Consider the following 26,342-nt stretch of genomic DNA (forward strand, 5'->3'; position numbering starts at 1 on the left):
GGAACCAAAGCCTCCCGCTGACAGTCATGGAAAACATGATCTGCAGTTCTAATCACATCTTCATGGGTTGTAGTCCTGACAGTTTAATTATAACCTCCAAAGAAACTCTGAGGCAGAACTACCCAGCTAAGTCATTCCCAGATTCCTGGCCCTAGGAAACCATATGAAATCACAGATATTCACAGTTTTATGGAACTACATTTTGGGGTGATTTGTTATGGAGCAACAGATAACACACTTAGGATGCTTTCCAATAATAGACATCCCTTGGGGACAGAGAGCTCTGGGCCAAGCCACCTAAGGAAAATTGCTACCCAGCTCTAGAATGACTATCCATGAAGCTGGAGTCTTCGAACAGAGGAATGATTCTCTCTCACGTGGAAGAAATGAGTTTTAAATCACTTAGGGTTAAATATTCCTATTACTAGCCATGCAGAAATGTCACCTCCTAATTTTCTCCACAGAGAAATGCTGCATTAAAATATGGCTTGGTCATTTCTTTCTTTCAGTCTTCTCTAACATATCTGACTTTCTGAGTTCTGCTGAGAACGCTGATGGCAAATACGTATTCATAAACTAGGAGATCACTCTTGTGCTCCCAGAAAGCACATTTAAGATTGAAATGCTTTATTTCAGTTTTGGAGATGATAGTTCATAACACAGAATTCTAAATCTGGAAGGAATCTCATCCCCTCCTGGGGGGAAGAAAAGAATGTAGAGCACTCAGCGGCTCCCAGGATACAGCAATTGGGATGATCACCCCCCAAAGGCTCTGCATTTTGGATCAGGGAGAAGATATTTCTGAACCAGGTACTTTGGAATTAACTGCAGGAGTGGGGCAGCTCATACCCAAGCCATTAGCACCTAAGACTGATGCTTGTGAATAAACTGCCCCCGTCCTACTGTAGGTTTTTATCCGCTTCCTCTAGCCAACAATATTGGTAGTGACTTTTCTCTGACAATCCAGTTCAACAAACATTTACTGAAGTCTAACTTGGCTGAGTAACTTAAGTGGGCTAGGTCATAATATAGGTATATAAAAATGTTTCTAAGTTGGCAGTTCTGGATCCCAAGCCCACCTAGGAATGAGGCTGGTGGTAGGCTCCTTAAGGAGATTCCAATATTTCATTTGATGACCTCTTCTAAAGGAAGACCCGGAGAAGTGGATACTCCTACGGCTCTGTCTCTCTAAACTTAGTTTCTAACAAATCACAGATTCTTTCCCAGAGACAAGTGTTTACTTTTCCCAAACAAGAACAAAACTAACCAACCAACCCAACAAACAAACAAAAAACCCAATCCGCCTCTCTCCCCTCTACCAATATAATACTGTACATCTTTATACATAATATTATTTGAGTTATCAAAACAGCTTGCAAAATCATTTGAGGATAAGCTAGCATATATAAGGATAGGACCAGAAGTCCCATGGTGGTTGGTGAGGCCAATGACATTCTTTTAGCTGTAAGAAGAGGAGGGCATAAGAAGAGAAAGAGAAAAATTTCCATTCATTTGACCCCTTCATTCATATGCCTGTGTCAGATACACAAAATAGTGTCTATTTGGTGCCCATTTTATTACATTTTAGAGGTATCTTGAACGTCTCTTCCATTTAATGTCAATATAATAGTCATGTGATAGTCCAAGGAAGGAATTACTCTGAACTTTTACTGAAAGTGCAGAAAGGCTTCCAGGCAGAGTTTAGATTTGTGAGTCCACGCCCTTGGAGTGAAGTGCGCAGGTCTGCCGACTAGGCCACAGACAGGGGGCAGGAGCTGAGCAAACCGAGAGAAGCTGCCATCCCAAGACAATGCAGGTAACTCAACCTGAAATTCATGAGAAAGAGGACAATTTGCTGACGTCCAAGGCCCCCAGAAAACAACTCATGAAATGGCAGTAGGAACCACACCCACACCCCTTGGGAATGTGGAACTACGACACCAGTCCCTGACATCAGAGGGCTCTGGGCAGTGAACCGTAGACAAATCCTTCTAAGTTGACAGTCCCTGAAAATCTCCAATCCCTAAAGCAGAGAAAGAGCTGGCCGCAGAACCGTGCTTGAAGACTTAACAGCTTTATGGCCTGCCTTCCCAGTCCTAGGGACAGCTTATCAGCCTGGTGAATTCTACTGAGGGTGTGCTGCTTCTAGAAGGGGTACTCCTAAGTTCCTGTCTCCTTCATAAGATGCTGTATCTTGGGGAAAAGGTTCATGTGGGAGACCCGTACTGTGTGTCTGATGTGTACATATATGCATGTCTACATAACGGTGTATGGCTAGCCTATGCCCATGGGAATGTGTGTATATCTGCATATTGTAAAATCAAGTATGACATTTTCTTAAAGAGTGGTTGGTGATTGAGCTAAAGGCTATAAAATGGCAGGGCTCTAGTCAGCTCAAATTTGTTTACAGTTGCAATTGACCTGAAGCCTTTGGAATTACATAATGAATTGCCACTTCGTATTAGTTATAACTCATAAAGCAACACAAGGCTCTTGGCAGCCTGAATCCAGGCAGAATGAACCAAGCCGGCAGTCATTAAGCTCAGTGAAACAGAACTTAGCTTTGGTATCATGACCCAGGTTAGAACACAGCCAGACCACCGAGATCTCATGGGTTTGATGTCACCAATAGAGCCAAAAGGCTTAGAGCTCACAAAACTGAAAATTAAAAATAATTCATTAAGCAAGTCGCTCAGGCACCACAACAGGACTGGGATAGTGCTGAGAGAGAAAAACGGGACCCCTGCCTTCCTGAAGTTTATAATCAGAAATTCCTGCTGAGGGATGGGGTTTCTTTAGGATAGCAAGTTACTTTCTAGACGTGACTTCATTGGTGTGAGGGCTGAGCAGTTTTTGGAACTATCTAAGGAAGACTTTGGTAAGATATTTGAAGTCTTGGAGCCACAGGTGTTTTCAGAAACATCCATGCTCACATATTGAGTGTTTCCAGGTGAGCTCCCCCCAGGAGCACAGATCGGCCTTGTTAAATGGCCCCAATGTTACCATCCAAGGAATGCCACGGAATCCTCCATTCGCTCCCTGACATTCTTCTAGCAGCCTGTGCTGTCATTGAGCTCCTACCCAGTAACCAGCAGGAAGAAATTGAGGAAACTGATGTTTAAAGTTGAGAGCTCCTTTTGCGAACACTAGCCTCTGTCTCTTTAAGGCTGAAGGCCTGGTTGCCATTCTGTTTAATCACTGATAACTTATCAAGTAAACCCGTGTCTGTTAAATGAGCTATAAAAAAACCACCTTAGAATACAAGGGGATTACACCGCAACCTGTAGGTCAAAGCTAATTCTAGGTGAGAGGGTAGAGAAGGAAAGAAACTTGTTTCCACCTAAGTCTGATCGCATTAATTCGGAGTTCATTTTTGTGTGATCTTTCCTGGGGAACTCTGCTTGGGCCATTGTCTTGATCTCGTGCTTGTGGTGCAGACAACATACCCTCCCACGGCCCCTTCCACTCGCCCTGGACTGCAAGGGTGCTCCAGCCAACGGAAGCCAATTTCAGCTGGGAAGGGGCAAGTAGAGCTTCCATAGAAAGAAAAGCCCACAATTTATGAGCAAAACCAGGAGAATGCTGAGTGAGGGGGGCACTCTTGATAATCACGCTGAAAACAGCCAATATAAACTGGAACCATACCCAGCAAAGCAATAACATCATCCAACTTTGAAAATGTGGGGAGCCAACCTTCCTAGAAAAAAAACAAGCACGAGTATCTAGGATTGCTTACAACTAGAGCAAAATATACACCTACCCCCACCCCCCAAAAGGTCATCTCTAAGTCTGCTGGAACAGGATCCACCTACTTTCAAACTATCATAGAGGACACCATCTTTTAAAGATGATAATTCTTATCGCACACAACACCTGGCACAGTAGCTTCAAGGGTTGGAAGAATAGTGCTTTTGGTTAGAGGTACATGCACAGCACTATGGCAAAGGGAGCTCCTACCTGACCTGCATGGACATGAACTAAGATACACCAGGAAAGGGGAGAGGAAAACTAACTTCCCAGCAAAGGTACGAAGAACAAGGGCACAGAGGTGTCACACGGGGCTTTGCGGGGAATTGTGAGCGGCTCACTGGGCTAGTGCCAGGGAAGGGATGTCCAAGGCACATCCCGGCTAGCAGGCCCTGAGAGCAGTCAACCTTGGAAGGCTTCAACCAGGGCAGCCACGGGTCAATATGGGCCACGTAGAACCTCACCCCTGGCAGGTAAGGGTGAAATCAAGACCAGCAGGGAAATGAGAAGCCTTTGTAACACATTAACAGTTTCAGGCTGATTTAAAGTTAAGCCAGAGGGGTGCTTAAGACAATGTTGTGGCATTGTAAGTTAAAGCCAAGGTGTGGAGCACAGAGAGGAGGGTTGGAGTTTGTATCCTCCTACTAAACTGTACAGCTGGTACAGTTGCCTTCAGCCTGAGATTCCCAACACCCGAAGTACGGGGAAGAGCTGGTTGGCTGTGTCTCAGGGTAGATTTTTAAAAATTCCTTGAACAAGTAAACTTGAGCTTCCTTTGTCTCTTAAAAAAAAAAAAAATCCCCTTTTCGGGTAGGAAAGTAAAGGAAAAAGGGATTTAAAAGAAACACAAAGAATCAAGTCAGAAGAGATCTTATAAATGTTAGGTTGATTTATAAGAGCCGCTCTGGGCAGTTAACAGTCTGTTTACAATGAGCTGTCTACCGCTGAACATACTGTACATGGCAATTAGAAGTCGTCACGCCAAGAGGAAGCCACGGCTGGCCTGGGCGGCCAACAGGAACCACATGAAAACAGCCAGACACGGTAGGGAAGATGGGAGGGACCAAGGTGGGGTTTGCTTTTTATTATCGAAGAAAAAGAAACTCCTCAGAAATCTGAACAAAGGGAAGGAGAATCTCACACTCAAGAGAATCAACACCAGGACACAAAACCACTGGTGTTCTGACTCCAGGCTGTCCCCGTCTCCTGACAGCGGAGATGGGAAGGGAACCGCTGAAGCCAACAAGCCATTCTGTCAAAACAAAGAGACTCAGAAACCCTACCAACAGGACTAAAATCTAAACTTCTGGTTTTGCTTTTTAAAAAATTTTAATATATCAAAAGGCCTGCTTTAGTGACATGCTAGTCCCACCAGAAAATAATCCCAATCACCCCTTGTCAGTAACATGCTCAAGTTGACCAGCCAACTCTTATTTCTAAATCCGTGTGGGTGTGTGTCTTTTAAACCAAAGCCGCGGGGCTCAAGGGAGTGCTCCTTCCACAACGTGCCTGCACCTGTCAACCCGACCGGGTGTCCACCCCCACCTCCGGAAGAGTGGGCAGAGGACGGAGGACCCTACAGGGACAGCAAGGGAACAGCAAAGGGTCCCCAGAGAGCCAGCGTTGCGAAAGCACTGCCTCCCTCAACCCCCACTCAAGAGGAGATCCCTTATTTCCAACCAGACTATTCGTCTCCAGTTTGGCTCCCCAGTAACCAGAATGTTCTTCCTCCTTTAGAAAAAAAAAACACACGTATCTGCACACCCATATATATAATTTTTTTTGTTTTTACATTTAAATATAAAAATACTACTCTGCTTTGTGTTATAAATGAAGGACCAAGCAGTTAAGAACTTCTTCTTCTAAGGTAGGTCAATCCATCCTTATGCTGAGCTTGTCTTCAGGGGAGGGCCATTTCCACACAGGTGAGGGAAGCCCGGTACCAGGAGGACGGTGGTGCTTTTTTCTGCCTGGCTCTCTCCTAAGTCTCACTTTTAATAGAAAGTTGGTTATAACCTGACACCAAGTGGAACTCCCCACCAAGAGGGGGACATCCTAACCTAACCCCAGAGTAAGTAAGTAACCCCCCTCCCCCAACACTCAGCTACCTGGAAGAAAGAGCCCTCCCCCTCCCTTCACAAACACTATGCTCTGTCGGATCGCTACGCCTACTGGACAAACACACCTGATTAACTGGAAACAGTGGTTATGCCTCCCCACCCCCTCCCCACTAACGTACTAGACAGCTTCAGTGACAGGGGAAAAAAAGGTGGGGGGTGGGGGTGTAAAAAGATTAAGAACCTGACCCCTCTATCCTGGCCAAAGGAAGCAAAGAGATATTAACTGGGCATGAGGAATAAAAAAAGACCTTGATATTCCGCCCTTTGAGTTACAGCTATTAGGACAGTCGAGAGAGGGGCGAACACGGAGGCAGGGTGGAGAATGAGGAGGGGTCTGACGGCTGCAAGTCTAGTCCACTTAGTTTTTGTACTGGAAGGGTTCGTCGCCAGTTTCATTGAGAAGACACGTGCGGATGAGGGCTTCTGTCACGGAAAAGGGGTCACAGTTGGCAGAGGGGCGACGGTCTTCAAAGTAACCCTTCTTCTCCTGGCCGACAGTCCGGGGAATGCGGATGCTAGCCCCACGGTTGGCCACGCCAGCGGAGAAGTCGTTGATGTTGGACGTTTCGTGGAATCCAGTCAGGCGCCGGGCGTTATCCAGGCCCCCCTTGGGGTCGTAGGCTCGGATGTGGTAGTGGTGCCGCTTGCTTAGTTTCTCGATGGACTCCTCAATGTACCTAGGAGGAGAAAAGATGGGGGTCCAACCTGGCACCTGGAAATCTGCCCTTCAGTGGCAGGTGCACGGATGGAATTAAGAATGACGGGACTCATCTTATCAGACTGTTCACTAAAACGCTGTCCCCACAGATCAAAGGATCCACGAGGGCAGCAACTCTGCCTTCTTACCCGTGTGTCCCACTCAGGGCCTCAGCATGGTGCTGGATGCCCAGTAGATGGTATTTGCTGAATGAAAAGACCCTAATCAAAGACCCTGCCCCACCCAGAAGCATTAAGTTCATTCACATGCTTTTATCATTACTAAGTTATTTCATACTAAAGATTTTCAAACGCATTAAATTAGCTCCCCCTTTCCGATAGCTATTCTTGGATTCTATTCCTAGAGTATGTTTTGGTCCTCTTCAAACAAAACAAGAGAATACGGAGATAACTTTCAAAGCCAAGTGCTAAAAGCTAAGGTACGAATGGAGAAGTCTGGCTTACTTATTAGCCCCAACACATCAAACCCTTGGCAAGTATGCCAGCGAAGAAAGCAAGATGACCCATCACGAGAAGGCACTCACTTCAGACCATTCTCCTCGCGCATGGCCTTGGTGCTGAAGTTGGTGTGGCAGCCTGCACCATTCCAGTTCCCAGGAATGGGCTTAGGATCAAAGGTTGCTATCACTCCAAAGTCTTCACATACACGGTGCAAGATGAAACGGGCCACCCAGAGATGATCTCCCATGTCGATTCCTTCGCAGGGTCCTATCTGGAATTCCCACTAGAGAGAACGACATGGCTGGCCTTTAAAAATAATGCCAATTTCTTACCCCAATGCACAAGCTCCAAACCCTGTTCTTTTCTCACCTCTATTCCAACCCACCTAAGTTCTGGGTAAATGAGGGGTGCCAGTACATGTCCCCACTGGCCACTATGTCCTACAGATGAACACATCATTTACCTGGGCAGGCATGACCTCAGCATTTGTCCCAGCAATCTTGATGCCAGCGTACAAGCAGGCTCGGTAGTGAGCCTCCACGATATCTCTCCCATAGGCTTTGTCTGCTCCCACGCCACAGTAGTATGGACCTGCAGAGGCATTAAGATGTAAGGTTAAGAGACAAGAAACCAAGAAATCCCTTTCCACAAAAATCAGAAATCAGAAAGCTCTCAACACTTGCTTTCTGGAGTCACTATCCCTGCCTTCACAGGGAGGCGGGGGTGTGGCATGCAGGGGGTTCCTCTTGGCCATGTCAGTGGACCCAAAGGGTTTCCCTCCATATTAATGTCTAAAAATCCATGTCCGGGGGCGCCTGGGTGGCTCAGGGGGTTTAAAATGCCTCTGCCTTCAGCTCAGGTCATGATCCCGGGGTCCTGGGATCAAGCCCTGCATGGGGCTCTCTGTTCAGTGGGAAGCCTGCCTCCCCCTCTCTGTGCCTGCTTCTCTGCCTACTTGTGATCTCTGTCAAATAAATAAATAAAATCTTTTTAAAAATAAGTAGATAAATAAAAATAAAAAATAAAAGTCCATGTCCGAATTTGAGTAACAAGAAGGCTCTTCTCCACATTATTTCAGCCAGCCTCAGTGATATGCCCACAGCTTTACAGTGGGCAGCCCATAGTGATCCATGAGGAGTCACTATCATCCCTGGGGAGGAAGTCTGTCGTTGGCAACGAAGTAACTAGGGAGCAGGAGGTCCATCTCACGGGGCGGGAGACGACTTACCTTGGGGCCCAGGGAAGCCATTGGAAGGCCAACCAAAAGGGTGCCCATCTGTGCCCATGAGAGTATATTCCTGCTCCATTCCAAACCAAGGATGCTGATTGCTCACCATGTCCATTATCCGTTTACAGGTATGCCTCAAATTGGTCTCTAGAAAATAAGAGTCAATGCACCATTAGAGCCATATGGGCAAATCCACTGAATCGCAGTGCTGCTAGGGAAAAGAACTTTGGATTCCACAAAGCTGAACTAACCCAGAATAATAAACCTTTTTTGTGTCCCATCAGCCTAAATGTAGAAAATGGGCGAAGCAGGGGCGCCTGGGTGGCTCAGTGGGTTAAAGTCTCTGCCTTCCACTCAGGTCATGATCCCAGGGTCCTGGGATCGAGCCCCACATCACGCTCTCTGCTCAGCAGGGAGCCTGCTTCCTCCTCTCTCTCTGCCTGCCTCTCTGCCTATTTGTGATCTGTCAAATAAATAAAATCTTTTAAAAAGAAAAGAAAATGGGCGAAGCGGTAATCATACATCTGCAGGGAGACTCCTGGGTCACAAACCAACCCCATGACTCTGGATCCAGAACAGAGCAGGTCTGCACCTTATCTGCCTGCTGGCCACCTCCCAAGTGCGCACAGAGAGCACTTCAGCTCTATGTGAGCAAGACAGCCGCTTTAGCTGTCAGACTTATCCCTAGTTTCTCAAGCATTTAGAGCCAAACCTGTAATTTTCCTTGAGAGAAATCATGTGTCTATTGGGGGCCTCCCATGCCAGGTGAGAAGATGAAGGGCTAAACTGCCTACCACAAAAGTAAAATATTAAAATGAGAGGAGCTCAGCTGCAGACGTCTAAGCTGGAAAAGAACTTTAAAATAAGTAAATATAGACTTCTTATCAGCTGCTTAACTACCGCCCAAAACACCACTTTTGAAGACCTCTGCATTATGGAAAACCCACAACAGGAGTCTATCCGGCAACCCCGAGGGACATATTAAAGCCTCTACTTTCACACAGGAGAAAACGCAGCTCAGCTCAGAGACGCCAGGCGGCCTGCCCAGCTTACATGGCCAGTAGCAGAACCGGGAAGGCGGCAGCTACCTTGGCTTCAGAGCTCATGCCCTTTACCAGAATGGTACTGCCTCCCCAAACAAAGGCAATTAAGGTCCAGGCATGGACTGACTCGTCACAAGTCGCACTGGCAGAGCGTACCAGGAGACTAAACAGCTTCTGCTATGCTAACAAGATGATGGGCGGAGAATCAGGACCAACAGCCACACCAGGCAAAAGCCAAAAATGCAGATACAGTGAATTTGAGGCACATGTAGGTTATTGGTGAACCCAGACAGGAGATGGATTTTATCCCCCACCCCACCTTTTAAAATCAGGAAAACTAAGGACAGAGGATAAATCGTTTGTCAAGGTTCACAGCCAGGTAAGTGAACTTCAGAATCCAGACTTCTCAAATCTAGAGGCAGGTGGGAGGGCTGTGTCATGGGCAGCTCTGCTGGTGGACAGACTTAAAGGAATTCACTGCTGTTTTATTTACACAACCAGTGGAGGAGACCCCGCGTAGACGGACCACACCACCTGGGAATGAGGGAAGTTTGGAGTGGAGATCAGGTCCACTCGCCCAGACCCCTGAAACAGTTCTGAAACCTGAGGTCGTCTCATCTGGTTCAGTGTTTCCGGTACTGGTTTCAGGATCTCCTGTACTTCCCCTTCACAACGTTCATGGATTAAGCAGGGAGCATCCCTACCTCTCCAATACACACCTGCAGGCTTCCGGTTGTACTTGAAGACTTCACAGAACACCAGCTTGTTGGGGTCCTTGCGGAAAGGGTCCCGAAACATGGCAACAGGGACGAGATACATGTCACTGTTGGAGCCTTCGGACTGAAAGGTACTAGAGCCATCAAAATTCCACTCAGGCAACTCTGGGGTAAAAAGAGAAGGGAACATTAACTTAAAAATGCAGAGCTTTTCAGACCATACAGCCCCTTCCTTAAACTTCCCACATCTAAAGATCTACAGTTTCTTTCCAGAAAGTCAGAAATGTGGGATTCCTGCTACTCATATGCAAACTCTGACCACTGCACACGGCTTTACTGTCCTTCCTGTGGAAGCTGTACAGACCACTGCACCAACCACCCAAGGAACACCTGACACATCTTCCTTAAGTCTGTCTACCAGACACCAAGGAGACAAACTGAAATATTCTGACAACCAGGAAGTCAGTCATCATTTAAAAAACTGCAACAGGAGGGACGCCTGGGTGGCTCAGTTGGTTAAGCAGCTGCCTTCGGCTCAGGTCATGATCCCAGCGTCCTGGGATCGAGTCCCACATCGGGCTCCTTGCTCCGCAGGGAGCCTGCTTCTCCCTCTGACTCTGCCTTCCACTCTGTCTGCCTGTGCTCGCTCTCACTCGCTCTCTCTGACAAATAAATAAATAAAATCTTTAAAAAAAAAAAAAAAAAACTGCAACAGGAGAAACAGATTCTGATTCCCCTACTAGGCCACCTGTGTTGCTTAACTCACCTCCCCACTGCATCTAGGGACTGTTCTAGCTCAAGTCATGTCCTTATTCTATAGACAAGGAAATAGATAACTAGCAGGGTAAGTGGTCAAGGGTGCTCCCATGGTCACTTATCGACTTTCCCCACTATGTTTTAAAGGTGGGTTTCTTCATCTCTCAAGTTGACTAGGAGTTCTCCGAAAGCAGAGAGATCAGACTCTCTTACCTTGTACCCCCTCCCCCAGCACCTAATACCTGCCACAAAGCAAGTACACGCCATATACTTTGTTTTATGCTTATGCATTCACTCCAGTGTGACTACTATCAGAAGAGTAAGCCATCCTAAAAGCAGGTAAACGGTGCTATTTTTTTCTCTAGTCCCCTTCAGTCCCCTTCCAGGAGGAGGGCTATGGTTTGCTCTAGACTGAAAAATGAAGGTCACGACTCTTATCTAAGAGCCTCTAGTGTGATAAGCAATCAGGCGGTTTAAGAATTTCCAAAAGTGGAATCAACCAGAAACAAACGATCAGCCAGTCCTATTTGGAAACCACTTCACATAGAATCTGCTTCACATCCAGAACCTCACTGATAGGAATCCGAAACAGTACTCTATAGAGTTTACACATAGTAGATAAGTATAGTCAGGTTAGAGCAGTGGTTTTCAAACTGGGTTCTTGGGGATGCCTCAGAGGGAATTAAGTGGGGACGCCCAAGTCAGCAAAGTCTCCAACCCCCTCCTGCCCCAACTAGACTTTTAATCTTTTTTCCTCAATATACTGGCTTCCAAGGAAGATTCTATTGAAATAAAGGGGTCCATTGTTGCCATGCTTTGAGGCAGCGCAGGAGCTTAGCACTGAATGAATGAAGTCTGAGAAACCCTGCCTCAGGAAAGCTTTAGACACAATAATAAAGTGACCGAATCTAGTGGCTTGCTTTCAGGCTGCTCCTCCCCACGGCTCCCACTCTGCTCCATCTCTCACCTTCTATACACTTGGGCTCACTGTCCAAGGTCCGGGTCTTGCAACGCAATCCTTCTCCCGTCCCGTCAATCCAAATATACATAGCTTGCACTTTCTCGCCCTGAGGCAGGGACATGTACAACTGCTTGATGCCTTTGTTCAGGTGGGAGCTCGCAGAGGTGGCCATGGTGGACGTTGTTCTGCTGAAAAGAACCAACCAAAAAATAATTACCAACTCTAAACTGATCCTCTGGCAGGAATGACTCAGTAAGGACAATTAAAGTAAAAAGTCCCGGTGGGAAATGTAGTCCCCTCCCTTTGGAAGCCACTCTCCAGGGTGTACTTCTTCCATGCTGCTTTCAGAGGGATTTAAGCTTTTGTATTAGACAAAATCTCCCTCTAGGCTTCCTTGAGCTAGAATCCACACTTGTGAGGACTAAGCTCTATTTCGTCAGTGTAGCCAAAGTAGGGCAAGCATTTTATATTTTATACTAAAGCACTGGGTCAAACACTAAGGTTCGGAAAGAGAGCATTTGCAGAAGGTCTCTCTCTCCCAGTATGAAATCCAGCCACAGAAAGGCTGGGCTGCTATGGTGTCTGGGTCCCTCTTGCATTCTAGCAGGCACCTCTGTGAAAAACCCTTTTTGGAGATTCTCCCCTCTCCCAAAAGCACCCCCACACATTGAGACATTAGGAAGAAGAAACAAGGGAGTTAGCTAGAGTAGTCAAAAGCCTGGTGGGGTTTTCCTAACAGCAGTGCAATTGCAAATCCCCCAAGTATCGAAGAGCTGATCTGCGCTTGATTCTGAGCAGCAAGCACACTGCCATGGTTCGCAGGTCTTCTCAATTCGGAAGGTAGATCTACATTTGCAAAGGACATTCTCAGATCCCACCAGGGAACTTTAATGAGGAAATTCCCACTTCAGTAACAAAACGATCTGGGTTTTTAAAAGCTGGGCACGCTAAAAACTGCGAGCCACTGCCACAAAACCTCTGAAACAAGAAAAACCCAACACAAGAGGAAATGTTGGACACCGCCCCCCCCTCCCCAGCTCAGTGGCCCAGAGTGGCTGGAAAAGGAACACATTGTTCTCCAACGACTTGGGCAACTTTATGAAGTACAGTGGCTACGTTTCTATGGGCAACCGGCCATGTTTGCCCAGCTGAAAACAGAACTGCTGCTCCCTCCAAGAGCCTCACCCCTTCCCTTGGGGAAGAGCAGAACCTTCTTGGTCTGGTCTCCAGCACTGGATTGCAGAACCGGTCCTTTTCCATATCCCTCTGTATTACCCGGCGTGCAGAGGTCTCCGTGGGTCACACACATCTCCCAAACCTCCACCACCCCTGCCTTTAAAGGCCGGAAGGAACAATACCTGACCCCTTCAGCTCCCACCACAAAGCCTACAACCCAATCTCCCGGCCTTCCTCCCCAACCTGTGACCACCACCAATATCCAGCCACACTCTCTCCCTTTAAGTCTCAGTTCCAGACTTCCTGCTCTTTTCCGTGAGCCGCGTTGGATGCCAACATTTTAGTCTACTGTTACCGACTGGTAACGCGGTGCCCTGAGTTTATGTAGGGTAAAAATGGGATTCTGCACTTTCTAGCTGTCTCTGCAGCTGTCTCCGGCTCCGGGGTCTTCCTCCCTGACTCTTCACTCACCCCAGCCACAGAAGGTCAATCGGATCGTTGGGGTAGCCCTCCCTGGCCCTTCTCCTTTTGGAGTTGCGTTCGCGCCTCTCCTGGTTCTCCGGCTCTCGCTGGTCCATGCACCGGAGCTTTCTGGGCGAGGGAGACGGAGACGGAGAAGGAGGGGTCAGGGAGCGTTCGGGATCGCATCGGGACGAGGAGGAATACGAGGGCTGGTGGGTCACGGTCTTAATCTTGACTCGTGATTTCTCTCCGGAGTTCATCGAGTAGGCGACGAAGCCGAAGCAGTTGGAGGGGGACTCCGAGGACCGCGGCGACTCCCCTTCGTCTTCATCTTCGTTGGTGGTGGTCTTCGTGGATTTGCGGCTGGGGGGGGTTACCCGCTTCCCGCCCCCGGGGCAGTTGGGATAATCCACTTTGAGGGTAGCCCTTTCCCACTAAAACGTCCCTAAAGTCGGCGCCCTGCCCCTCGGGCCCCGGTCAGGATCTCAAGGCCTGGCCGAGGGGGCCATATCCCTCCGAGGGCCGAGGCTGGGAGGGAGTGGGGATGTCGCGGGGGAGGGGACAGCGCACCGCCGCTGCCTCTGCCCCGCCAGGCCTCCGCCCGCGGCGCCCGCCGGCCAAACCGCAGCCCGGGGTGCCCATTGTTCAGTCACAGTGCAAGGCCCCCGGGACCCCGCGCAGGAGCGGCCCGTACCAGCGACCCTCACGGCCACTCGCCTCAGCGTAGGCGTCTAGAGAGCCTCCAAACCACGACGATCCTGCAAGGCCCGCCACCGCGGAGCAGGAGCGAGCCTCCCAGGGGCCACCCGGCCACTCCACCGCGGCGCACACAGCACCGCCGAGGTGGGAGCGCTGGGCCCGAGCAGCGGCTCCTCCGTTCGCCTCGCAGAGCGACCTCCAGGGGCGGCGCTTAGGGCCGCGAGCGGCGAAAGAGTTCAAAACAACTCCCCGCCCTCCTCCGAGCCCGGCGAGCAGCGCACCCCACAATCGCCAGCCCAGAGCCTCCGGGAGCCGCGGGCGGCGAGAGCACGCGGAGGGCGCGGAGGCAGAGGAGCACCGTAGGGGCGGGAGGTGCAAGGGGCTGCCCCGAGCCGTGGGGTCGGCAGGCCGGGCTCAGGGGGTTTGGGGGCTGCAGGGGCGGCGCGCACCACTTGCAGCCCCCGGGACGGCGGCGTGCTTACCTGGGCGGCGAGCAGGCGGCGGGAATGGCAGGCCTCGAGAGCGAGGTGAGGTGAGGAGAGGAGGCCGGCGTGCTGCTCAGAAGCTCCACTCTGCTCCCATTCTCGGCTCTGCGGGGCTGCTAGCGGCCCTGCATTTTTTATCCGCTGCCCGGGCCACCCCCGGCGCCCTGATTGGCTCCCAGCGGCCGGGAGCCGGGGCGGATCGGCTGATGCGCGCCCGGGCCCCGCTGCCATTGGGCGAGCGGTGGAGCGGGCGCCGTCGGGGTGGGGACTCGAGGGCCGGGAAAGAAAGAAAGGGAAAGGGCCTTGGGGGGGAGGGGGCTTGGGGGGGGAGGGGAGCGGAGGAAGGGCAGGCGGGCGGCGCGCGGACAGCCGAGTTCCTGCCGGGAAGGACCCCGCCTGCCCCGACTGCCGCTAGCCCTGGCGCGCCCACCGCGGGCCCGGGACCGTCCCCACAGGCCCCACCCCCGGGCCCGAGCGAGGCGCCCCGCACACCGCCCGGCCTCCGCCCCTGCCGCCTTCAGGTTGGATAGTTTTGCAGGAGAGGCCTGTCTTTTTCGAGGTCCCACCGCAGACCCCAAGGCTCCCTAAGGACGTTCTGATCCCCGGGGATGTCGTTTTGCCTTTTGTTGTTAGAGAACCTGCAGCCCTCCTCGGCGCTGGCGTCTGGTTTGAGGCGCGGTGCGGGAGCGGGGGCCGCGGCCGGGGCGGTGGTGGGGCACCGAGGGGGCGGCCCGAGGAGGGCCCGCGGGAGCCGGGCCTGCAGCGCGCCCGCCCGCCCGCCCGCCCGCCTGCCCTCGCCGTGGGGCTGGGGAAGGGAACAGCAGTGTGTGTTCTCCCTTCAGTCATCCACACGCTGTGCTTAGGTCCTGCCCTGGAGAGGATCCGGGCGGGCACAGCAACGGTTAGGGGACCTGTCAGATTCTGCCTCGGACACTCCGAGACTAGTCTCTCAGCGACGCTCTGGGCCCGGGCTTCCTCATCTGCAAATAAAGCCCTTGGAGAGAGGACCTTTAGAGCCGCCCACCAGATCTGAAATTCTGGGTGCCAACTGTTCCCCAAAGGCAGCTGAAAGAAAAGTGAGGTCTTCGCGTGCCCCCCCCCTTGGAAGCCCAGGGTACGTCCAAATTTTAGAATGTTTGAAAGTAATGCTTTGGTTTCCTTTTCAAGGAACTTATCGCGTCTTCTTTTTAATCTGGAAAATTCGAATCGGTACACCTTCCTCCTGTCAGCCTTGCTATGATGGTTGAGAAAATGTGTCTGTGAACACAATCTTGAAATACATGCTTGTCAACAGGTATATAATAACTGTATAGTATAGAGAAAGACACACGCAATGCCCGCACACCTGCCATATTTTCATTGCTACCAGTGCCCTTGCTTGAGTATTTTTTTCTTGCCTGAAATCCCCCTGATGGTGTCTAGTCTTTATTGCATCTTTCAGGAGCCCCAGGTTTGAGACTTGGAGAATTTTCTGTTTGAAGACCAGGAAGTCAAGCTTCTTTGCCTTTGGAAGACGAAGGGAAGAAGTTTGTTCTTGTGGTTATTTTTCGTACCACAATTATGGAAAAGAAATGTTACCACACACACATAACTTGGCTTCTCTGGTCACCATCCTTCTAGAGTGTCTGACACTGTAGTGCTTTCAAGGGACAGATGCAAATTTCACCTCAAAGGAGATTTTGGTATATTTCAGACAGGTGACATTCTGCACTGGGTAGAGTTCCTTGCAAACCCTTAAGAGGTTCCATCTTGAGTTTGAGTGCTGTATGTTGAAGTATTACAATATGTTTAAAGGCTGGGGTTCATGTCATACAAACACCCGTTCAAATCCGGGCTTCACGTCTTACCAGCTTTGTGTTAGCTTTCTCATCCACGTGAAACCACAGTTTTCTTGCCCACATAATAGAGATAAGTGTTAACTGTTGTAACTGTATTTTAAGGATTCCTTCTGATAAGCACATACACTAGATGCATATGGTAAACTTGGAAAACAGTAATTATAATTATTATAGGTCAAGGTAATCCAAAGAGATTGGATTCTTTCTTTCCCCATAACAATCCATGAAGTACAACATTCTGACTCAGTCCTGAGTTGAGGGGAAGTGGGAGAGAGAAAAGGTAATGTTTTTATTTTAAAAGATGGTAGTTTTCAGTTGCCCAACTGCCTCAGCAAAAACCAGAGCCTTCTCCTGAACTCCGCACTGCCAGCTTCTGAGATGCAGGTGGCAAGCATAATAGAAAACGGGATAGCAAGAAGTAAATGCAATTTTTAAAACTTATGGGATTATATTTTGCTCTGTGGTTTCACTGGCTAGGGATCTTCACTGCCTTGAAGAACTGCTCCATCCCAGTAGTGGCCGGAGTGAGTGTTCAATAAGTGATGTTTGTTGATCACACAGAAAAGAAGACGGCGGCACCATCAAGAAAACATGTGCTTTGAGCCGCTTTTCCGGGAATGCAAATGGATTTGCTTTGAACCATTCATGTGACCAGAGGCATACTGGGTGAGGGTTAAAAACGTAATACATGACCACTGAGTCTTTCAGGAAGGAACAAGAGGCCTTGTCCTTGGTCGGCCCCCTACTTACTAAAACCAGCCCAGTGAGGGCCCAAATGAATCTGGGGACTGATCAGAGAAGCTTTAAAGAGTATGAGGGGGAAGAAAAAGCAGAAGAAGCTAACTGGTTCGCCCCCAGAAACTCAGACTGTACTTTTAGAGAAGTTAAAAGGAGGACTGCCTGTGCCATTCAGTTTGACTTGGCTGTGTCTGCTGGCCTTTGTCCTCTTCCCCCTTCCCTAAATTGCTACTCGCCTCCATTTTCCACCCTCTCCATAAAAGAACATTAGCATGTTTGAACTGGTGAACTGTTCCGTCTCTTGGTACACTGAGTATCAGAGCTGATGGGGGGGTTCTATTACATATGCTTTGAAGTCAGGTTTTTCTCTCTTAGAATAAGGTAGCTATGTCCAACAGGTGAGTGGCGTGGGAGAGCAGTATTACAGGTAAACATTTTTTGCTCCGAATCTACAGGAAGGGCTAGGGACTAAGAGCTCCCCTTCTGTTGTCCTGCTACCTGTAATCAAGGCCTTGTCTTGGGTGGCCTTTGTCTGGGAGCTCTTCTCTCAGTTTCTCTCTCTCTCTCCTAAAGGATCGATTTCCACTTGCCAGTTGTAAAGCTCTTGAAGATTTTTATTTACTGGAGAGTGAGAGACAGCACCCAAGCCAGCGCAGCAGCAGGCAAATAGAGAGGGAGAAGCAGGCTCCCCACTGAGCAGAGAGCCCAGGACCCTAGGATCACAACCTGAGCCAAAGGCAGATGATTACCCAACCCATCCACCCAGGAACCCTGTAAAGTTCTTAATCTAGTGGTCTGGAAGTGCCTTCCCAGGGTCTCTGTGGTTGTCTTGCACTCATCATAGACGGGATTGGGGGTAGGGCTCAAACATAATCAAACCTTCAACAGGCAGTTTGGGAAGTGGAGTTTTCCTTATATTTGAATGATTTCAATAAGCATTCAACAAAACTCTTAGCTCAGGCTCAAAAAACACAGCTGAGACCCAGACTTGAGGAACACCCTGGAAACCCAACCCAGAATTATAAACTATGCTTTTAAAAAATAAATAAATAAATAAATAAATAAAACAGTTCTTTCCCAAAGAATAGACCATAGTATAATCTTAAAAAAAAACAAGAAGAAAACAAAAAGAACAAAACAAACAGCCTTGGAAGTTGATATCATAACTCTTTTTTTTTTAATATTTTTTTTTTAAAGATTTTATTTATTTGACAGAGAGAAATCACAAGTAGATGGAGAGGCAGGCAGAGAGAGAGGGAAGCACGCTCCCTGCTGAGCAGAGATTCCCGATGCGGGACTCGATCCCAGGACTCTGAGATCATGACCTGAGCCGAAGGCATCGGCTTAACCCACTGAGCCACCCAGGCGCCCCTGATATCATAACTCTTAAACCAAATTCTGGGGAGAAGCTGCCATTGGCCAAGCTTTCCAATTTCACTCCCCATAAATAAGGAAGGAAAGACCAGGTTTTCCTTCAATTCAGTACCGAACACTGAACACAGAAGAGTTGCTCTTTATAGCCTTCCTGGTTATTTGATAGTCTCCCATCCAAGTACTAACCAGGCCTGACCCGGCCGAGCTTCCCAGATTCCTCGAGATGGGGTGTGTGTCCAGGATGGGATGGCCCCAGACTGATTGTTTGATATTCTTTTAAACTCAGGTTAGGAAACTGAGAAGCTCATGTCTCAGCTATCTGTTCTTTAGCCTCATTTAGGTTTGTTGAAGGTCCCTTGAAATCACTCGAATATAGGGGACACTCCATTTCCCAAAGTGTGTGTTACGATGGAAGTTTCGTTGGGCTTGAGCCCTCCTCCTAATCTTACTCCAATAGGAACCTGCGGAGTTAAGTTCATCTTCGCTAACACCGTGGGGAAATAAGTCCTACTGAGAAAATTAAAGCCGTGCACTTCTGGAACTAATCTGCACATCCTTCTGAAAGATGAGAAGGCCAAGGCCCCCATAACCTGCAGTAGCTTGCTGAAGTCACCCTAGGGCGGTACTTCACAGCCAAGTGCACTTCCCAGGTGCAACTCCCTTGGGAGCCTTTTCTGTTTTCCTTCCTCCAGTCTGCTGTGGGTGCTTTCCTGGGCCCCCACGGCCACACCCTTGCAATCCCTTTCGGTCCCACTGAGCAGAGCGCTTGCTGAGGGCGCCAGACAGTCTACCTGAATCCTACAGGGTGGCTTGTCCAGTGTCTCCCACATAGTGGACATTCTATATACTCTTTGCGAATAACAAAGGGAGGGGGATACTTTATGTCAGGTTCTCTTTAAAGGAATCTTTGGAGACCATTTTGCCTATTTGATCATCTGTCCCCTGTTTCATTATTTCATGAATCTGGGATTTTCATAGTAAATCTTGTTCCTTATTCTTAATATATGTATGGCCTCTCTTCTCCAGATTGATTGGAACATTGGTGAAGCTTATTTTTAAAAGCTTAGGGAAACAAACAGGGTGGTGGGGGTAGGGAGAGGGGGGTGGGGTTATGGACATTGGGGAAGGTATCTGTTATGGCGAGTGCTGTGAAGAGTGTAAACCTGGAGATTCACAGACCTGTACCCCTGGGGCTAATAATACATTATACGTTAATTAATAAATAAATAGAAACAAAAGCTTGGGAAATTTAGCATCATGGTAAAAAGAAAGAAAATTTGCTTGAAGCAGAGTGTGTCCTTTAGTCAGTTCTTTTCCCAGAGATCGCCTCCATGGGTTCCCCAGTCCTGCCTTCTACCCTCTGTCCCATTCGTTGATTTGAAACCCTGTTTTGCTTCCCGTTCACATGCCAGATTTTAATGGGAAACAACCCTGGGATATGTTTCTGGATGCTTGCTTGGGCAATACTTAGACTTAGTTCCTTATTTTCCCGGACCTCCTATCCCCTCCCCCCACTTCTTTTAAACCAGTTCTGGGAGACTTGTTTACACGTTGGAGAGCCGGAGGCTTGGCTGGGGCGGCGTGATCCTAGCGCCCTCTGGTGTAATTTTGTGAAGAATATCCCCAAAGCTTAGGAGTGGCAATCCCCGCCCCCTCCGCTGGCCTGCAAGGGGAGGGCCTCTGTGTTATTATCTCCAACATAGTAAATTAATGACATGCAAGTTTACTACCTACACTGACATCTAAGAGATACTGTGTTGGGAGTATGAACTGATTACCAGTGGTTTCTTATTATAAAATTAGTTTTCAAATAACTAGGAAAGAGCCGCTTAAGAATGTTTGGTGCTTTTTCCTCATCGCCCACCAGTGTGTGCAAGAGGTAAAGAGAAAAGGATGTCCGCCATGAAGAGTAACTGAAGAGTCTAGAACCCAAGAGTTAAAGGGGGAATGGCAAGGATCAGAAAATGTGGTTCCAAACAAGTCTTATCCTCAGCCCTCCCTCGGATCTGAGCCCAGAAATTTAAGACCCAGCCAGAAGCTGAGAGTCTGCCAGACTCTCACTCCCAGGGGAGGCCAGGGTGGGGGTACGGGGTGGTGGACAGAAATCTGACATAGACATGCCTTTAGGGGACATCTGGAGTACTTATAGGGTGCCACTGGTTCCAGCTGGGCCTTCTGGGTGACCATTTTTCTTCCTTCCTTCCTCCCTTTTCCAAAAAATTTCAGTTTGAGGATCACTTCCTTCACCGTTGCTGTTAGCAAAGTCACTGTAGCCCAGAGGACACTGAGCCACTGGCGTGAGTCAGACACACTTGTATTCGAATTCCTGTCTTGCTTTGTACTGGATCTAAGTCAACCTTCTGAGTCTCGGTTTTCTGGAAGTTCCTTATAGAAACACTTTTGAGGATTAACAAGCAATAACAGAGTAAACAATTTAGAAATAGCTTGGTGGATTTTGTTATCCCAGGAACGAGGAAGAGAGTGGGCCCATTACTAAGGACATGACTCAGGCTTTAGGACTGTTGGTGTTTCCCGAAGTTTCGCAGAACCCTGCACCTGTCTTGAAAAACATTTAGAAGAAACAGGGGTAGGCGGAGATTCTGGAAGCAAATAAGCCTTTATTAAGCATCACCTATGCTACCTATCCGGTGCATGTACAGGAAAGTTTGTCACTTGGATCTGGCAAAGTCCTTACCCTTTAGGAGTCTTTAGGTGGTGAGAAAAACCTCCCCAAAAGAGGTGATTTCAGAGATAGTACAAAGCACAATGTATCAGCTATATGAACAGCTTAATAAAGTGGATTTCGTATAAGCACCTAAGAGTTCCAGAACAAAGGAGTCAGTAAGAGTTCTTGGAGAGGGTTTCCTGGAGGGTACTGAGTGGGGTGAGGGTGAGGTTGGTTTTATGCTGGGTACCAAACAACATGTGATTGTCCAATGGCTTTCTGTGAGATGCAAGGGAGTGAAATTTGCAAAGACCCAAGGGTACAATTGAGGAAATAACACGTGTAAAGGTGGTGATAGGGAAATAGGTAAGCTTTGACTGGAACCGGAGTAATAAAATAGGAATCTGAAGAAGTACTAAGCCTTTGAATTCTGCACATTTGAAGTGTTACTAAATTAAAACATTGATAGAGTCTCATTAATTCGGATTTGAAATGAAGGCAGTCCTTAGAAGTGGGAGGGGGGATATGAAGCATACTTTCAACCAATATAAATTAATTCTAAATTCTGTTTGTATTACTTCCACGTGATGGTGCCACTTTGGTGAGCAAATTGAAGTACCCGCTTTTCTATATCAGGATGAGACTTCAATGATTCCAGTTTTGAATTGTGAGAAATCATTATAGTCTCAGGTGAAAGGCAATCACTTGTCCCTGGAGAAGTAGCTGGTGAAGGCACGACTCTGCTCTCCTTCCTTTGAAAGCCTCTCTTCTATCTCATCCGCGTTCCCCACCTCCAACCCCTGGCTTCTCTTGCACACTCACCTATTCCTCTGGTGCTCTCCCTACCACCCCACCAATCCCATCAGTGTCCCTTTCTCATGCCCCTCTCTCCTCATCTCCTCAGCAATTAGACATTCAAGGGCAGCAGATGTGCCAGCAGATGGAGACCAGCTGTGCTCCTTCATGGCCATTACCTTCACTTGGTACCAAAAAGGGTCCAGTGCACATGACTGAGAGAACCTGCCTGGAGGAAGATGGGTGGACAATGTGCCGAGCATCCTAAGCTGTCTCAGGAAGAGCTTTCTGAAAGGAGAAGAGCCTGGTCATCACTTTCTGATTGCTCCACTTCCTGCAGTAATTTGTAGAGGGGTCCTACAGTGCCCTTGTGATACGGAGCTTCTTTGGATCCCATCAGCTTCAAGCTGGGATGGTAACAATGATGCCAAAGGGAAGAGATGCCATAGATTCCCAGCAGACACAAAGCATTGATCATCACATGCCAACAGAAGAAGGTGGTGATAAACATGATGTCGCTGATGTCATCATCCTGCCATGGGTAGCCAGTGACTGGCTTGTAGAGAATAAAACCCGCCTGTATCAGCCAGGAACCCATCATCAGAAACAGGAAAGTCTCAATCAGCAGGAGGTGAAACGTGTCAGGAGTCCACAGCTCTACAGTCAACACCAGCATCAACAGGAACACCAGCAAGATGAGCAGACAATGTATCTGAAGCTCTATCCCTGTTGAGTCCTGGACATGTGACGTCAAGAGCAGCAGGAACACGTAGAAGGTCAGGGCCAGGGAACCTTTTTCTAGAAGCACACACCTCTGAGGTAGCAAGTTCTTGCTCATGACATCTACACAGCCGTTGAGGGTGAGGAGGATGAACATGGTGAGATGCTGCCACTCTTTGGGATACATAAATGTTGGTGGCAACAGTCTGTTCATCAGTATCAACCCTCCTTTAATGCAACGGATCTCATAAGCTATCAAGATGGAGCCAATCACCATCTTCAGCACACCTCCGTGGCATATCTTCCATAGCCTGGCCCATCTTCCCTTCTTCCTAGGATGGCATGAAGGGTCCAGCAGAGAGTCTTTGAATATCACAGCTTTGGAGATTACTATTGCCTGATACAGTCCATATAAGATTAGAAATAGCCCTGGGTACACATGACCAATAAAGGTTCCCATTGAACTACAGATATGCCTAACAAAGGAGACAAGAGCAAAATTTGCACAAGTCCACACCTCCTGGGGCCACTTCAAGTTCTGGCCTTTGAAAAGAATTGCCTTCCACCATCTTTTATCATCTCACCCCACCCAGTGCTCCCCCACAGAGGAAATGTTTCTTGACACAAGCCTACGCCTTTGATGGTGTAAAACCTCACTGTTCCATTCCTTTCTGGTACATTGGGAACCAACTGACTTCTGCCAGAGAAGGAAGCTTGTGAATGTGCTTTTAGAGGCTCCTCTCTGTGGCCCTTGAGAAGGGTCCACACCTGTGCACACCTGTCCCTTTCTCCCATGGCTTCCTGCCCGTGTGCTGCCCAGCACTCAAATGAAGAGAAAGGGGCATGGGATAGGGGTAAGAGTTGCTGTGGTATCCCAAGGTAGCCTGGCCATTCAGACATAACTTTGGTCCAGTTCTAGGGTTTTCTTTCTGAACACCTACATTTATAAACATTGGGATATGTGACCATATATTACACACCTAGCACCAATCTGGCTTTGCTTTTACAGACACATTCTGAAGATCCCCAAGAAACCTCCCTTCACCTCGTCTTCTTTCTTCCTCACATCTCCGTCTGTGCCCCTACCCCCGCATCAGCATCTCTAGTGGCCAATAAATGGATCTGAAAAGCTCTCTTTTGATCATTGATTTTCAGGGACGGTGGTGGGTTAGTAGTGGGTCAGCTTCACCGAGCTTAAGCTGTATTTCCTGGAATGCCCTTCCTTCTATGGTTCCAGGTTGGGTTGGCTACAGGAGAGATTTATATGAGCATGTGAAGGCAGAACTGAAGGAGCAACCCAAGCACACCCTGAAGGTGTAGGGTGCCAGGTGCTCCTGCAGCTCCTGCATTCTGTTCCTGATCTGTTGTCTCATCTCCTTGGCATGGGCAGCAACCACGCCCATAGCTCCCTTCGCTTCTCTTAGAGTCCGGGCACCAGCTTTTTCGGAGAGTCACTTGCCAGTGAAGTATGAGGTGGCGAGAGGCAGACATAGGCTCCACTTTGTTCTCATAGGTTTCGGTCTGTCCTTGCTCTTCCCTAACTTGCTGCAGGATTCTTCCTCCTGACTGCTGCCATGTTGAAATGACCTCCAGCCTCATTTCATAGCAGCCCTCCCTAGACTTCTCCACTACAAATCTGTAAGGTCTAGTGGCCATAAGAAATTCATATTTCATATCACTTTGCTCCCAGGACTCATCCCTAACTCATACAAGGGATTAAAGTCAAATCCTTAAAATGCAGACACTGTTGAGTGAGTGACACTTCTGAGTTGGTGTTGGCCATTTTATTTTAATGTGACTTAGACCATCAGCTTCATTTATCTGTTACTCCACTTGTGTCTAATGCACCTCAGAAGACAGAGTCCTAGGTATTGGGTAATAGGAAGCTGAGTATAAAGCAGAGAGGATGGAAAAAAAGGTAATGAAAATAGAGCAGAGAGGATGGTGGAGGAAAAAGGTAGAGGGAATGTGAGGCATGCCCTGGACCCACACGTGGATTGGGGTTTATTGCAGTAGGTACTAAAATAGTTTTGGGGGGCATGGCAGTTGTGCTAAGGGGGAAGGAAGTTCATCAACTCAGCATGAACCATGCTGACATCACAGTGTTCTGCATAATCATCAGTCCTTATAGTATAAGCAATGTCAAGGGGCAGAGAGGCAGCACCTGTATGCCAGCAATGGCCCCGGAAGAGAGGGGGAGAATTTATACCCAGGTTATAGCACTGTCTCCAATCCCTCCCTCCTATCCAAATACCTCCTTCTTCTCAAGTTCACTTAATTCCAGAAAAATTAAGTCTCTCTCTGTCCTTGAGCATGACAATAGTTCAGATTGCTTCTTATTATTGAGAGATTTGCAGGGGCTAAGATTTGAGGATGAAAGCAATTTGGAAAAAGGCTTAATCCTGCCTTATGAAGGAATTGCTTATTTTAAAATTTAGGTTTAGCTGTTTTTTTTTTTTTTCCTTTTGTTTTATAGAGAGCACGTGAGCAGGGGTGAGAAAGTGGCATAGGGAGAGGGGAGAGAATCTGAAGCAGGCTCCACACCCAGTGTGAAGCCCAGTGTGGGGCTTGATCTCAGGACCCTCAGTCATGCTTAACTGGCTGAGTCACTGAGGCACCCAGGTGGGTTTGTTTGTTTGTTTGTTTTTTCAATTAAGGTAGAGTCATTGTAGAAAAATCAGGCAAATATATAAGCAAAAGAACAACATTAACAATCACCTTTAATCCTGTAACCTGGAGGTGACCATTGCCACCATTGAGGTATAGAAATGCAGTTTTAAGAAGGCAGTATATGGCAGTGAAAAATGCATCAATCGGAAGTCATAAATCTGGGTTCTTTTTTTTTTTCCTAAAGATTTTATCTATTTATTTGACACAGAGAGATCACAAGTAGGCGGAGAGGCAGGCAGAGAGAGAGGAGAGAGGAGGAAGCAGGCTCCCCGCTGAGCAGAGAGCCCGATGCGGGGGCTTGATCCCAGGACCCTGAGATCACAACCTGAGCTGAAGGCAGAGGCTTTAACCCATTGAGTCACCCAGGCGCCCCCTAAATCTGGGTTTTAATTCCAGTTCTCTCCTCATCTGCTGAATGTCATATGTCTTAGCTGAAAAAATTACGTGTTGAACTTGACCTTCTATTGAGGTGAAAATAAAAGAGCATGGATGTTGTTGCACAGAAATGAGCATATTTGTCTCCTTTTTCTTTCTTCCTTTTGGTGAAGTATCAAAATTCTTGGAGATCCCAGTAGAGCTCCATGCTCAGAGCAGGGAGATTCAAAGGAAGAGTCTGAGTTGACACTTCTGAAATGAGTCAGGGAGGAGAGAAGCCCAGGGATTCTCTTTGGTTTTAGACTTGCTCTGGGAGAAGCACAGGGTTCATCACTCCCCTAAGTAATGGTAGGGCTGGGATGGGGAGTGCATGCTCTATAGGCCCCAGGGAACTGTATTTAGTCACTTTTAATGTTGCTCCTCATACTTCAAGGCTGCAGTCCCTGTATGCTGGGGGTAGCAGAGTTCATTCCAGCTCCTACACTCATCCCCCTAGTTGCTTCTGGCAGCTGTGAGCTGGCTGCCAGTGGTCAGGGCAGGAGGGAGAGGACCAGCACTGACCCAGCAGCAATGCAAGGTTGGAAGTGGCACATATGAGGACAAGTAGCTCCACTTA

At 48.3% G+C, this 26,342-nt stretch overlaps 2 protein-coding genes across 5 annotated transcripts; both read right to left on the reverse strand.

The window, feature by feature from the left end:
* Positions 1 to 4,616: 4,616 nt before the first annotated feature.
* GLUL (glutamate-ammonia ligase) lies at positions 4,617 to 14,687 on the reverse strand. Of its 4 annotated transcripts, none has more exons than XM_013064230.2 (8): positions 14,549 to 14,687; positions 13,377 to 13,496; positions 11,736 to 11,914; positions 10,016 to 10,177; positions 8,254 to 8,400; positions 7,489 to 7,616; positions 7,109 to 7,308; positions 4,617 to 6,544 (listed from the first exon to the last, which is right to left on the reverse strand). In XM_013064230.2, exons 2-8 carry the CDS (start codon positions 13,481 to 13,483, stop codon positions 6,226 to 6,228), a joined length of 1,242 nt encoding a protein of 413 aa, XP_012919684.1. In that variant the 5' UTR covers positions 13,484 to 13,496; positions 14,549 to 14,687; the 3' UTR covers positions 4,617 to 6,225. The 4 variants fall into 4 exon arrangements, with proteins under 4 accessions (XP_012919684.1, XP_004767960.1, XP_004767961.1 ...); XM_004767903.3 differs by having other exon boundaries at positions 11,736 to 11,917; XM_004767904.3 differs by lacking the exon at positions 13,377 to 13,496 and having other exon boundaries at positions 11,736 to 11,917; positions 14,549 to 14,665.
* Positions 14,688 to 22,235: 7,548 nt separating this feature from the next.
* TEDDM1 (transmembrane epididymal protein 1) lies at positions 22,236 to 23,141 on the reverse strand. The gene has a single exon (XM_004767906.3). It carries the CDS (start codon positions 23,139 to 23,141, stop codon positions 22,236 to 22,238), a length of 906 nt encoding a protein of 301 aa, XP_004767963.1.
* Positions 23,142 to 26,342: the final 3,201 nt, after the last annotated feature.

Source organism: Mustela putorius, unplaced genomic scaffold (assembly GCF_011764305.1).
Source record: "Mustela putorius furo isolate JIRA1106 unplaced genomic scaffold, ASM1176430v1.1 tig00537335_pilon_pilon_pilon, whole genome shotgun sequence".
In the NCBI taxonomy this organism is placed as follows: Eukaryota; Metazoa; Chordata; class Mammalia; order Carnivora; family Mustelidae; genus Mustela; species Mustela putorius.